We start from the raw sequence: 13,951 nt of genomic DNA on the forward strand, positions 1-13,951 counted from the left end.
GCTGGGCGCTTCTCTGGCAGCTGAGTAGGGAGGGGGCGGGCCCCTGCGGGGTGGGGCGGGCCTGGAGGAGCTGGGGCGGAGCCTCCCCAAGCACGGAGTCAAAGCCTGGGGTTAGCCGCTGGGCTCCCGCACTTTCGATTCTGCTTGCCTCGGTTGCTGACGTCCGGGGGTGGGGTAAGGCGCTCCTAGACCCTCCTTCCTTTCTATCCCTTTGGGAGGCAAGGGTCGAGGAACCTTGTGTGTCTCCTAGCCTCACGCAGGCACTCGCGGGTAACAGGCTCGACTAACGGCCTCGGTGTCTGGCGGGACTTGAAATTCTCCTTCAATGAAGTTCCAGCTTCTGCGCTCCCCAGCTCGGGCCCCTGGCTGAGCCCCGGAATAGGGCAGGAAGCGGCTTAGCCCTCTGAGGAGGCCGGTGTCGCTGCTCCGTCCTCCCTCCAACGTGGCCTGTTCGCTCCCCCAGGCCTCTGCTGAAGGGGGCCGCTAGCCTGGCCAGCCCCAGCCGTGGCCTCTCTGGTCACCCTACCCTACAAGCCCTTCTCTCCAAAGACCATTCCAGAAATCTCACTCTTGGCTGACAGGAGCCCTGGATCCCAGACCTGAACCAGGTGAGGCTCTCTTGATTTTTAGCCCAGTAAGGTCTGTATGCAGCTCACCTTGCCCACTCGTTCTGACACCACTCCTGAGCCTTTGGAGAAGAATCTGGATTGTTAGCCTGTACCATTCCTTAGTGAAGTATCCTTCACTATCAGCCCGGACCAGTGCTCCCACTCTTCCCCTGGCATTCTTTCCTATCTCACAGAAAGCAGTGAGGAAGAGGTTTCTGTTCCCTTCCAGGCTATTTTAAGGTTCTTAGCCGCACCTGTGACCAGTCTAACCTTCTTTCTCTTATTTCAGAGAATCCCTGCCTTCCTATTAAGCCAGCACCTGCCACGGCTCAGGAATGGAAGCTTTCCTTTCACGCCCAGGCTGGGAGATTTCAGGCATTTCTTCCCGGGTGTTCTAGACAACTCTTGAGAGTCCTCTTGTTGCAGAGGGTGAAGGGACTCTGGACTGCTGCCTCCCTCCACCACACCCCCACCCCCAGCCTTGTCCACTTCCTTCTCATGAAGAGAATGACAGCTCAGCAACTTTCCCAGAAAAACAATAAGTGCTCTGCCATTCACTTCTGGAAATCTCTTCTAGTGAAATAACTTCTGCTTTTCTCGTCCCTCTTGCAGGCAGATTGAGCTCCCCTGCAGTAATGAAAGGAAACACACTGCGATTTCTGATGGGAGAGTCCCATGTAACTGCTCAGTTTTCCATCTCCTAGTTTCCTTGGGCTGGAGCTTGCTGACATCGTGATGGCAGTCCTTGCCGATCCTAAGAACCCAAAACCAGAGTTACATCCAGTGTCTGTGCTAACAAGCTTAGCAGTGAATTCTGTTCTTTTCTTATTAGTGAAAACTCCCCCTGAATGATGGGTGAGACATTCTCCCAGCTGGGTTCTCGGGAGGATGAGAACAAATCGATCCTGCCCCCCAGCCCAGCCATTGGCAACAAAGCTGCCTGCTACTCCAGCATCCGAAGCAGCAAGTCTTTCTGTTCCTGCGTGCCTCGTGAAGGAACTGCTGGTGCCAGCTTTGTGACTTGTCCCACCTGCCAGGGCAGTGGGGAGATCCCAAGAGGTGAGTGGCCCGAGGCTTCAGAAATCGCCTGGAATCCAGAAAAAAAGCTCTTAGCAGCCAGCTGGGCAGGCCCCCCTGAGCCTCCTTGAATGGGGTTGGGTCTCCCAGCTCTTGGTCCCCCAGTTGCAGCTGGGCCAGCAAGGAGCTAACTCTCCCTGGGCTCACTGCAGAGACACCCCCACCCCTCCTGACCTGATTGTTCTCCCCAGCCCAGGGGTCTCTGGCCTCCCCACTCCCTGAGCAACACTGTGCCTTAGGACTCAGGAAGTTAACAAATGACTTCTCCAAAGAAGCTAGGCTTTTCTCATTTGCTGGTGTCTTACAGAAATTCACACCTGCTAATGAAAAGCTCACTTCTATTCTGAGCTGCCCTCCCTGCCCTGTGTTCCCAGTTCTGTGGGGCAGAGGTGGCATGTTTCTGACCCTACTCTGTGGGGTGTAGGGGTGCATCTGGGAGGCAAGCACAGGAAACATTTGTCACGAATACTTCCTGGCCCTCTCTCTTCTTTCTCTCTACAGAGCTAGAGAAGCAGCTAGTGGCGCTCATCCCCTATGGGGACCAGAGGCTGAAGCCCAGGCACACGTAAGCCCCTCTTCTCCCCTCAGTTCCACAGGATGTCACCCCTGGGGGCTGTTCTCTTTGTCTCCCCCATTCTGTCTCCCCCTGCGATTTTTCTCCGTTGGTTCTCCCCAAGAAAGCCTCACTGGGTTCATACGTACTAGCTGCATTTCCAGAGATTTTCCTGGTTTAAGAAGACGGGCATAGCAGATGCCACCTGAGGGTGGCCCTGAAAGGAGTGGCCCTGGCTGCAATTTGGGGAAATTATTTTTCCTAAGAGCCTCCCTTGCTGTGGCAGTTCAGAGCTGCTTGGTCTCTTCCTGGCTGAGATGGAAAACTAGCTGCTCCCTGTTCTGAGATGCTTCAGAACCTCACAGGCAGCCCTGAGTTTCACTGGGGGTGTTATAACCCTGTTTGTCATCTGGGTCTATTTGGCAGGAGTCCCTGCAACCTCTTCCCAAGTTCCTCAGCTTCAGTCTGGGATCCACCACCCTGCCCTCCCCAACCACTGTACCAGAATCTGAATCTAGCAGTGCCCCTCATAAGATATAATAAGGTGCTGTCTCTTTAATGCATATCTCAGTTTTGAATCAGATGGACAGATGATATCCTGTTCGGAATTTTCATATTCAGATTCACATCCATGTGGATGTTTCTTCCAGTGATGATAGCTAGCATTTGTTGAGTTTTGTTAGGTGTCAGGACCTTGCATGAACAAATTCTGTGAGGTAGGTACACTTCTCTCCATTTTACAGACAAGGAAACTAAGGCTTTGGGAGGTTAAGTAGCTTGCTTAGAGTTACTGGGCCAGTGGGTACAGAGAGCTGGGAGTGGAAGTCAGGTCACTTGCCTCCCAGTCCTGTGCTCTGACTCACTTTGGGGCACATCTGAACCTGGGCTGGTCCTCCACATCTGGGTGGGGGGTAAATTTACGGTTATGAGGGGGCTAGTGCAGGGGAGAGCCTTGTATATGGAGAGGAGTGTCTGAACAGCTCCCTGCTCAAGTTTCCTTGGTGTTCAGACCACTCCACTCCTCTTTCCCGGATCCTGCCTTCCCACAGGAAGCTCTTCGTGTTCCTGGCAGTGCTCACCTGCCTTGTGACTTCCTCCCTCATCATCTTTTTCCTGTTTCCCCGGCCCATCTCCGTGCAGCCTGCAGGCCTCAACTCCTCCACAGTGGCCTTTGATGTGACTGGTATCAACCTCAACATAACGGTGGGTGGGTGGATGCCTGCACCCCTGGGCTCAACCCCGCCTTGCCGGCAGCTCTTCTCTATAGCCCTTATCTGGGGTTACAATCCTGGGCACAGGTTGCCAGGAATTTTATGGCACCCAGGGGGTGTGGAGGGCTGGGGAGAAGCAGGGGCAACCATGAGCCCCATAACAGATTGTGTAGGATTGGGACTGTACACGGTGAGGGGTCAGAATCGGGACCAGAGGAAAAAAACACAGGGTGCAGCCAGGGGGCATGCCTGAGACTCCCTGGGGGGCGGGGCGGCAAAACTGAAGAGAAAAGCCTCGCAGGGTGAGACTGGATCCTGTGCCAGCTTAATGTCTTCCAGTGACCCTTTGCCAGTAAGAGCTCTTCCAAGGGGCTCCTGGCATGTGGTGGGAGTGAAGCTCAGCCAGGCCTGGCGGTTTGGGAAGCTATTTGACCTCTCCTTTCTAAGGATGGTCACCCTCTCACTTCCCTTTTCCTTCTCTTTCTCCTCAGAATATCTTAAACATCTCCAATAGTAACTACTACCCCATCACCGTGACCCAGCTGACCATCGAGGTTCTGCACCTGTCCCTCGTGGTGGGGCAGGTCTCCAACAGCCTCCTCCTACACATCGGCCCTTTGGCCAGTGAACAGGTGACTCCCTCCCCTTGGACAGCCCTGCCCACAGGTGTATGGACACTGGTGGTGGGAAGGGGCAGCTGGAATTGGGGCTTACCCTATGCCCATTTGGTTGACAGATGTTTTATGCAGTGGCCAACAAGATAGGGGATGAAAACACCTAGTAAGTATCCCTTGATCTCTTCTCCCTTAGCCTCTTTCCTGGTTGGAAACCCGGTTTTCATCCCTACCAGATTTCCTGATGGCTTAGCAAACCCTGCAGCCAGCACTTGGCCTTCACTCTCATGACCAAGACTGCAATGTGAGGGGGCTCAGGGTCCCCAGCCTCTGCCTGTTTAGACCTAGGTTGGAATGAAAACAGGCCAGAATTTGGTTAATTCTTACAATATGTGACCTTGAGCTTTTCCGCCTGAATCGCTGAGGAAGATGAATGTCCTTGTTTTCTGTTGGTGGAGGGGCTAGCACATACCTGGGCCAGGCCTGTGGGGCCTGGGGGAATGATATTGCAGCAAGGGTGACATTCTCACCTTAGGCTGAGGGAGGGAGAAAGAGTGGGAGTGGCATTTGGGACCCCTGATGGAAAAGAGCCCAGGAGGCAAGGATACTGGGACCTGCAGGTCTCCTCTGAGCCCACAGGCTGCTCAGTGTGAAATGTCCCATGTTCTTTGTCTCTCAGCAAAATCTGTTCCTGGATGAAAATCAAAGTCCACCATGTACTTTTGCACATCCAGTAAGTAGGGCTTGGAGCCCTGGTGTCCCCTCTCCTACTTCTGACCCCAGTCTCCCCTCTGCTCCACCTTGTGGGAGGAGTCATCCAAAGCTAACTCCCTGGATCTTTGTTGGCTCATGGGAATAGCCCCTTCCCTATATCCCACCTTGCTTATAAGCCATTGATGTGAAGCCACAGGGCTATCTGGACTACAGGTGGGACAACTATCCCAGGTGCCTTGGCAGAGTGGGGAACAGAAGGAAGAGGGTGGGGTGTCTGAGGGATCCTCACCTCCCGAGACAGCAGAGTAGGTCCAGAGCTTTCTTCCTCCCAGACACAGCCACAAAGCCTACTTCCTCTCTAGGGGCACCCTGACCTGTTCCTGCCTGAGCCATTCAGAGCAGCTAGTCTTCCAGAGCTATGAATATGTGGACTGCCGGGGAAACGCGTCAGTGCCCCACTTGCTGGTCCCTCACCCGACGTGAGCTGTCTGCTGCCCCCAAACTCCAGGCCGCTGCCAGCCTGGGCTGGATCTCCCAGTGCCTAAGTGACTTTGCCAAAGGAAAAGCCCTGCTTTATTATACCTCCCCCGCCGCACATACCCCCTCAGCACAGGAAGCTCTCCGTGGAAGTTAACTTTGCAGACGTGTGCACACGCATCCCCTGATGTCCACAAAAAAAGAAGTTTGGTTCTTCTAGGGGTTTTCCCCCTTGGTCTGTCTTGAGGAAAGTCTGACCTGATGTTCTTCAGAGCTGCTGTAGCATCCCTGGAATGGCACCTGCCCTTTCGGTGCTGAGCACCTTGGTTGCCTAACTTCTCTAGGGCTGGCCTTCCTCCTGCCTGAATGAGGAAAGCTTTAATTTTATCTGGGTCTTAAAACATGGGTCTTTTTTCAAGTTCTCCACCCAGGGATGGGATTGGGACTTGAGGGACATCCGTGCTGTCTCATGCCTCCCTGCTTTGGTCATGTGACAAAGTGATGGTGATGGTCTGCTTCTCTCCTGGTAACTTGTCCCCTCACAGCAAGATTGGCTAAGGCCCTTTGACCCTGCATCCTCCCTGGTTAAAGAGTGTTCCTGTTCCTAGGAAGACAGAGCCGTTCTCTGGCTAAAGCTCTTCCTGCCACAAAATAGTTTTATTATTCTCGCCACAGCCAGAGCCAAAGGAGTAGGGGAGGAGAGGGAGGCACCCCCTCTACCTAACTAAGAAAAATGGAGATGAAACCAGAATCATCTGATAAGTTGTTTATTGAAGGGAAGCTTCTGGCTGGTGGTAAGGCCACAATCCTGAGTCCATGTGGGGACACAGGTAGGTCAAGTGGTGGTCCCAGCTGCTCTCCCATGAAAGCCTGCAGAGGTGAAGCTATCGCAATTCTCAAGATTCCGCAAGCTGCTGGGCTCTGCAGCATCCCTGGCTTAGTACCAGGTCCCGTCCTGCGCACCCAGAGTCCTCTGCTTTCCTTCAGGAATTGACAGTATGGAGCTGGATATCAGTAGGGACTGGTCTTGCCCTCTCCTCTTTGCTGTCGCTCAGATGAAGCTAAGTCCCAGATAATCCAATTTCCCACTGGGCTCCAGGTGGAGGCAGTTTGTTTTGTAGCTGAGCCAGAATGGTAATTGCTCCCTAAAGGCGGCTGTGGTTTTCCTCAGGCAGGGAGATGAACTTAGGTGGTGGGGAAAGTGAACGTGAAGCTGGATGGCTGGAGAGGGGGAAGTGTCACAGCACCTGGCTAGTTGGCTGGGGGGGGTGGAGTCAAGAAGGTGCCGGCAGGAGCACAGAAGTCCAGAAAGGCCAGGCCGGAGTTTCTGCTGTATGTAGGTTGCCGAATGTGTAGGGTTTATATTGTATTCAATAAACTGTACTTGACAGTGTTAAAAAGTCTCCTGTAAGTGGGCAGGGAGCTGGTGTACGCTCCCAGCCTGTTTCTTAGTGTCTGGGTGGGCGTCGAGCTCTCTTCTCCAGGCCCTGAGCTCCTCTGATAACATGTATGGCTTTTCTGGCTTCTGAGAGATTGCTCCCAGGAGCTCGCTCTCTGCCTTTCTCTCATTGTTTGTCTATTAAGCTCCCTCCCTACTTTAAAAAATTTTTTTCTATGTTTGTTTATTTCTGAGACAGAGCATGCGTGGGGGAGGGGCAAAGAGATTTCTGAGACAGAGCATGCGTGGGGGAGGGGCAAAGAGAGCGTGAGACACAGAATCCGAAGCAGGCTCCAGGCTGTGAGCTGTTAGCACAGAGCCCGATGCGGGGCTCGAACTCACAAACCGTCAGATCATGACCTGAGCTGAAGTCGGACGCTCAACCGACTGAGCCACCCAGGCGCCCCAACTCCCTCCCTACTTTAATATTCCTGTTCTGTGTCCCCTTCCCCCCTCCCCAGCTGCCCCTGCTCAGGAAACACTGCACTGAGGGGCTCCTTCAGCCTGACCCTCAGGCGATGCTGTGTGGGCTACAGTGAAGGGCTCTAGGCATCCCCTCACCAGTCCAAGGCGGAAAAGGGGGCAGCCTAGGGGGTCCCGGGTGCCAGCTTCAGGAAGTGGTAAGAGGGCTGCTTGAGGTCTTCGGAGCCTTTTGACTGCCTCTGCCACACACGGAAGGAAGAGGCCTATGGGGTTTTGTGGGTGAGTCCCGCCTCCCCAAGGTCAGGTGTCCTGTGCTTGAGGCTACAGCCCCCCTTACTCTGAGCTCTTTTCCACCCCTGCCTCCCATCATGCAACCACTCAGCGCCCACTAAGGGCCCAGCACTGGGGGGGGGGCCCTGCCTGACACCTCTAATGCTGCCCCGAGCTTGCTGTGGTGTGATGCAACCCCTCCTTCCCCAACCATATCTCAGTAAGCATTGGCCAGGGGGTAGGGGTGATGGCTCCCGCTAGCATCCTAAACCTAAAGCCCCCCCAAAGACCTATCCTTGCTAAACAAGGGCTAGCAGTGGAGCTATATAGACTTGGGAGGGCCAAGACCAAGTTCCCCCGATGGCTTTGCCTACAGAAGCATGAAATTCCCGCCTTTCTTCTTCCACCCAGTCCGTCCCCTTCATGGGTCCTCAGCCCCTGTCCCTTCATCCCAGTCTCACAGAGCTGACCAATCTCTTGATTCTTTTCAGGAGGCCATCACATTTTATTCCCAGCTAGCCTCCTCTTCTAGAGTGGATCAGGAGGGGACTTCGGAGTGGAGATGCTGCCAGGGATGAGAAAGTGTGGGGCTCCTCATCTGGGTTATTTTTTTGCTGGTGGCCAGTGGGGGTGGGGGTCTATCTCTGGATCACCATTGCTGTGTGTAATTCGTTGACTGGGAAGAGGGAGAGACAGGAGGCAAACCAGGTTAGTTAACAGTTTCTGGGCCTGCTGATTCCTGAACATTGTATCAAGCCCTTTGAGGGCAGAGGATTCAAAGCAAAATGGAGCAGCCCAGTCCTCATCCTAAAAGGGCTAGAGCATCAGGGTCTCTCATCCTTTGCACCTGTGTCAGAAACTCACTTTCCAAAGCCTGTACTGTTTTGTGTCCTCATCAAGAGTGACCACCCTGGGTTTGAAGGCCTGCACTGAGCCAGGTTCTAAAGTAAACGCTTTTGATGCCTTCTCTTTTAATTGCCACATTCAGTGGTCCTGATGCCTCTATTAAGGAAGTGGTATTACCATTCTCATTTTCTGGATGGGGCAGATGAGGGACTGGCGATCCTGAGACTCCCAGCCTCTGGCTTCATGTCTTACCTTCCTCCTGCTCCAGCTGCCTCTGCCCAGATCAGCACTTAAAACAATAGATTGTCAATCCCTCCATTTATGTTTAGTGTTGAGCAACAGCCCTTCCTTGGACATTTTTGTGAAGGCAACAAATGGAGGAATGGACCATCCAGAAGTGACTATATAATTGCATATCAAGACTTTATATAATTGACTTTATAAAATATAAATAATTGCAGCCCCTTCCACCAAGGAAGCTTCTCTAGGATTCCATCCACACTTACACACATACACACTCTCAGACACACAGCCAGAGTCTACCTGTCTTTCACACTGTCTCACCGTGAATCGTGAGTGCTCAGTATATTTATCTGGATTAGATTGGAATGATTTCCTGAAACCTAATGATGAAACAAACCAAAAGTTACTCATCTGACAGTTTCTGCAAATGGATCATGGCAGAGCTGGGCCCTTTACTATGTGTCTGGCGGGGGGGGGGGGGGGGGCGGGGGCAGGTGGCAGCCCTTACCTAGGGCAAGGCACCCACTGAGCCCACCCAGAAAATTCCCAACTGGGAGGCTGTGCTGGGATTCCCTGTTCCAGCCCTCTCAGGGCACACTATACTGCTGTTAAGCCTACAGCTCAGATCCCACCCTCTGACCACCCTCACCCTGGAGGAGGGGTCCAACTTCTCAACCACCCTCTGCAAAAGACAGCAGCCTCCTTCGCAGCCCCAGAGTGATGCAATGGTACCCACAGGAAGAGATCCTCAAGTAAAGGCCAAAGGTACTGGAGAGAGTCTGACACAGTGGAGGACAGATGTGGATTCTGGACTATAGGGCACTCTCTCCTCACCACCTCCCTTCCCAGGCATCTCACCAGGGTTTTGAAGGAATTTGTTAAAGTTGGATTGCCCTGGCAATTGATGGGCTCCCACTGAACTAAGCTGGGGACCTGGCCTTTGGGAATCCTGCAGAATGTGCGCGGAGGTGCACTGAGTAAGAGAGTCTTCTTGGGCATTCTGTGGCCTTGGCGACAGTGGTGGCTGTGGCGGCGGCGGAGGCAGGATCTGGGACTGTTCTGCGAGCTGTGGCCGCTGGGGCAGCTGTGCTCCGACTGGGGTCCCCTGCGGCTGTGGCTGAGCTGGTGGAGGCCCCAGTGGCCACTGCTGCTCCTGCTGAGACTCCAGAGGTGGCTGGGTTTTTTCCTCAGACTGGCGTTCCTCCTGTTGGAGTTCCTTCATTTCCTGGCAAGAAACCACCCCCCAGCTAGTGGCATCCTCCTCCCTCCTTATTCATCACCCATCTGCCAGAGACACCGCGGAGAGCCAGGCAATGGAGGAAAGGAGAAACAGAGGTGGCCGGAAGGTCTCTATTCCAGGGAGTGGGTGGCTAGGCTCCCTTCACCCACCACAACACCGAGAACCATTTCTTTGGTGACTGTGTCCCCTGGCACAGCGCTGGCCCAGGAAACAGCAGCCTCTCAGCACCCACCTCCCAGCTCCGGAGCTATGCACTGAAAACAGTTTTCAGTGCAGGAGAACAAAGGATACTTTCTTGCAAACACTTTGAAACAGCACTGTCCAATTGAAATATAATGCATGCCACAAGTAATTTAAACTCTTCTAGTAACCACATAAAAAAGTAAGAAATAGGTGATGCTAATTTTAATTTTTTTTTTTTTTTTTTTTGGGACAGAGAGAGACAGAGCATGAACGGGGGAGGGGCAGAGAGAGAGGGAGACACAGAATCGGAAACAGGCTCCAGGCTCTGAGCCATCAGCCCAGAGCCCGACGCGGGGCTCGAACTCCCGGACCGCGAGATCGTGACCTGGCTGAAGTCGGACGCTTAACCGACTGCGCCACCCAGGCGCCCCAATATATTTTAGTTAACCCAGTACGTCCAAAACATGTAATCAGCATGAAAATATTAATATTAATGAGATTGCTTATATTCTTTGTTTCTGTACTAAGTCTGCAAAACCCACCATGTATTTTATATGTAATATTACCTCTTAATTCGGACACTAGAGTTTGATCGAAACTAATTGCTTTATATTTAGATTTCATAAAATGCATAGTTGAAAAAGATTTATGGGGCACCTGGATGGCTCAGTCCATTAAGTGTCTGACTTCAGCTCAGGTCATGATCTCATGGTTCCTGAGTTCCAGCCCTGCATGGGGCTCTCTGCTGGCAGCATAAAGCCTGATTGGGAATCTCTGTCTCCTCCTCTCTCTGCTCCTCCCCTGCTCTTACTCACATGTGTCCGCACTCTCTCTCTCTAAGTAAACATTATAAAAATAATAAAGTTCTTTAAAAAAAAAAAAAAAAAGATTTATCGGAACGCCTAGGTGGCTGGCTCAGTGGGTCAGTCGGTTAAGCAGCCCACTTCAGCTCAGGTCATGATCTCATGGGTTGTGAGTTTCAGCCCCACGACAGGCTCTGTGCTGATGGTGCAGAGTCTCCTTCGTATTCTGTCTCCCTCCTCTGCCTCTCTCCCCCGACCCAAAATAAATAAAAATAAAATAAAGCATTAAAAAAAAAAAACAGGGGCACCTGGGTGGCTCAATCAGTTAAGTATCAGACTCTTGATTTTGGCTCAGGTCATAATCTCAAGGTTGGTAAGATCCAGCCCCTGTGTCAGGCTCCACGCTGACAGTGCTGAGCCTGCTTGGGATTCTCTTCCTCTCTTTCTGTCCCTTCCCCGATAGTGTTCTCCCACTCATGCTCCCTCTCTCAAATAAACATTAAAAGAAAAAAAAAAAGAAAAAACCACTTCAATGGGATCTCTAAAAAAAAAGATTTACATATCCAAGTTGTTTTAAACATACTTAAAAGCTTTCCAATATATAAAAAGTATTAGTTTTTAAATTTATTTTTAAATTAATTAAATGTATATAACATTTAAAATTTAGTTCCTCAGTCTCACTAGCCACATTTCAAGGACTCAACAGCACACAGGCTAGTGGCCACCCTATTGGACAGCACAGCTTTAAAACCTCTCAGGTCTGGGGCACCTGAGTGGCTCAGTTAAGTCTCCAACTCTTGATATCAGCTCAGGTCATGATCTCATGGTTCTTGAGATCTAGCCCTGTGTCAGACTCTGCACTGACCGAGCTGAGCCTGCTTGGGATTCTCTCTCTCCCTCGCTCTCTGCCATTCCCCTGTTGTGTACATGGGCACATTCATTCTCTCTCTCTCTCTCTCTCTCTCTCTCTCTCTCTCTCAAACTTTAAAAAAATAAACATTAAAAAAAGTCTTTTTTTTTTTAATGTCTATTTTTGAGAGAGACACAGGGTGCAAGCAGGGGAAGGGCAAAGAGAGGGAGACATAGAATCCCAAGCAGGATCCAGGCTCTGAGCTGTCAGCACAGAGCCTAACACGGGGCTCAAACTCACGAACTGCAAGATCATGACCTGAGCCAAAGTCTGATGCTTAACCGACTGAGCCACCCAGGTGCCCCAATAAATAAAAATTTTTAAAAATAAAATCTCTCAGACCTGACCCTCCCTGGATCCCCCACTAGCCCTCAGCCTAGTACAACAGCAAAGCTGAGTTACCCTAATACACACACATGGGCGCGCTCTCACACACACACACACACACACACACAGTGCATCCCTGAGAACATCAAAGGACGTTACTTTCCTCCTAACCCCAGCAAAACATTGACCAAATACCTTCCTAGGGATCTATCTTCCCTTCCCATTCCCTTCCTGCCCCGGGAAGCCCTGATGAAACTGGCCCCTCTCATGCACCTGCTCTTGCTCTTCCTGCTGCTGCTGGGCCATCACCCACCTCCTCCTGTCCAAAGCCATCTGCCTGCGACGGGCCTCCCAGTGGTAAGCGCTGCCCATGATGGTGGGGACAGCAGAAGGGGGTGGGGGCAGGCAGAGCCCAGGTTGCTACCACTGCCCCCAACACCTGTGTTTCCTCTCCCACCCCACTGCCTGTAACCAGAACCACCTCACAATGTGGCCACTACCGGGGCAACTGGGCAGGCCTCCTCTGCCCTGGGGAGGAGGGAAGCTGTCCTCCTGAGTTGCCTAGGAAATGCCTGTAAATTACCTTTCTCTCCAAGGTCCTGTGCAGGCAGAAACCTTTCCACCTTAGCTTTGAGTTTCCATGGGCCCCAGGGACAATTTCTGAGTCAGCTGGCTTTTCTCTCTGATTTCTTCCTCCCACCCTTCCTAGGATCCCTGGATCCTCATCTGGCCCTCTGCTGACCCCTCCCTCCCCACTCCCAAAGTTTTCAGGAGTTCCCTCAGTCTTCCATCTCCTGCGGCTGTGCTGAGTCAAGAGGGAAGAAAATGTAAAATCCATCTAACCTTCACTGGAGTCTGAGCCCTGTGAAAGCAAGGTGGCTAATTAGCAAGTGGCCTAATCCTGGGGATTTATAATGCTGGGCTCAAGCCTAGTGTCTACCTCTTCCTCTGACCCTGGAGACCCTACATAACTTCTCTGGATCTTAGTTTCCTTACCCATAGAACAAGAAGGATATTATTTATTACCTCCTTCACGGGACTGGTATCAGGACCAAGTGGATTAGTGGATGAGAAATGTTCAAGACAAAGTATAAACTTGTGTAGCTACAGGTTAATATTTATTATCCTTCTGATTTTCCTCCCGGGAGGTGGAATTGGCCAGAGGAAGGGATCATTTCCTGCAACCCAGGAAGGCTTGTGGAGGCAGGGACTGGATAGGCTATTGACCTACTTCCTGCCCTTACCCACAGATAGCAGTCTTCCTCTAGAAGCAGCAGAAGCTGTGTCCAGCTTCTGGTCTACAGGTAGGGGAAGGGCATGAGTGAAAAAGGGCTTCAAACCCAGTCACAGCTTCAAACACTGTGCTAGTGGAAAGCAGGGTGGGGTGGGAAGGTGACAAGAGAAAGCAGCCCTAGAACCAGAGAACGGGTCCCTAGAGAACCTGTCAATTCAGGTGGCCGCGGTAGTGGAGTCAAACAGGCTCAGGTTTAATTCTGCCTGTGCCACCTACTAGCTGCTGGTACCTAGGTAGGTCGTTCAACGTCTCTGTGCTTTTCCTGTGAAACTTAAAAAAATTTTTTTCACATTTATTTATTTTTGAGAGACAGAGAGACAGAGCATGAGTTGGCGGGGGGGGGGGGGGGGGGGGGGAGATACAGAATCCAAAGCAGCCTTGAGGCTCTGAGCTGTTTGTTAGCACAGAGCCCGACATGGGGCTCAAACTCACAAACCACAAGACCATGACCTGTGCTGAAGTCAGACGCTCAACTGACTGAGCCAGCCAGGCACCCCAGTGTTTTTTTTTAAGTCTCTACACCCAATGTGGGGCTCAAACTCATAACCCTAAGATCAAGAGTTGCACACTCTACTGACTGAGCCAGCCAGGTGCGCCAGAGACAGTGCTTTGAGGGTTGTCTTTCTGTCTCCTTGCTTGTAATAAGTAATAAAAAATTCTTTACTTTCAACACTTCTGTGGGCTGTGTTCAATTTGATGCACCCCAAAGAGAAAACCGTT

At 51.8% G+C, this 13,951-nt stretch overlaps 2 protein-coding genes across 4 annotated transcripts; one reads left to right on the top strand and one right to left on the bottom strand.

The window, feature by feature from the left end:
• The first annotated feature begins 74 nt into the window (after positions 1-74).
• Positions 75-8,364, top strand: TMEM106A (transmembrane protein 106A). 2 transcript variants are annotated; one of them, XM_086687415.1, is made up of 8 exons: positions 75-608; positions 1,441-1,667; positions 2,187-2,250; positions 3,288-3,441; positions 3,941-4,081; positions 4,186-4,229; positions 4,743-4,796; positions 7,877-8,364. In XM_086687415.1, the coding sequence occupies exons 2-8, from the start codon at positions 1,457-1,459 to the stop codon at positions 7,902-7,904; spliced, it is 696 nt and encodes a 231-aa protein (XP_086543541.1). In that variant the 5' UTR covers positions 75-608; positions 1,441-1,456; the 3' UTR covers positions 7,905-8,364. The 2 variants fall into 2 exon arrangements, with proteins under 2 accessions (XP_086543541.1, XP_025773419.1); XM_025917634.2 differs by lacking the exon at positions 7,877-8,364 and adding an exon at positions 5,140-6,654.
• On the bottom strand, positions 7,863-12,381 carry CCDC200 (coiled-coil domain containing 200). 2 transcript variants are annotated; one of them, XM_086687417.1, is made up of 4 exons: positions 12,211-12,381; positions 9,408-9,699; positions 8,796-8,854; positions 7,863-8,061 (listed from the first exon to the last, which is right to left on the bottom strand). In XM_086687417.1, the coding sequence occupies exons 1-4, from the start codon at positions 12,307-12,309 to the stop codon at positions 8,035-8,037; spliced, it is 477 nt and encodes a 158-aa protein (XP_086543543.1). In that variant the 5' UTR covers positions 12,310-12,381; the 3' UTR covers positions 7,863-8,034. The 2 variants fall into 2 exon arrangements, with proteins under 2 accessions (XP_086543543.1, XP_086543542.1); XM_086687416.1 differs by having other exon boundaries at positions 9,333-9,699.
• Between the last annotated feature and the right edge of the window lie 1,570 nt (positions 12,382-13,951).

This window comes from Puma concolor, chromosome E1, assembly GCF_028749965.1.
Source record: "Puma concolor isolate L17-30 chromosome E1, mPumCon1.1.hap2, whole genome shotgun sequence".
Classification (NCBI taxonomy): Eukaryota; Metazoa; Chordata; class Mammalia; order Carnivora; family Felidae; genus Puma; species Puma concolor.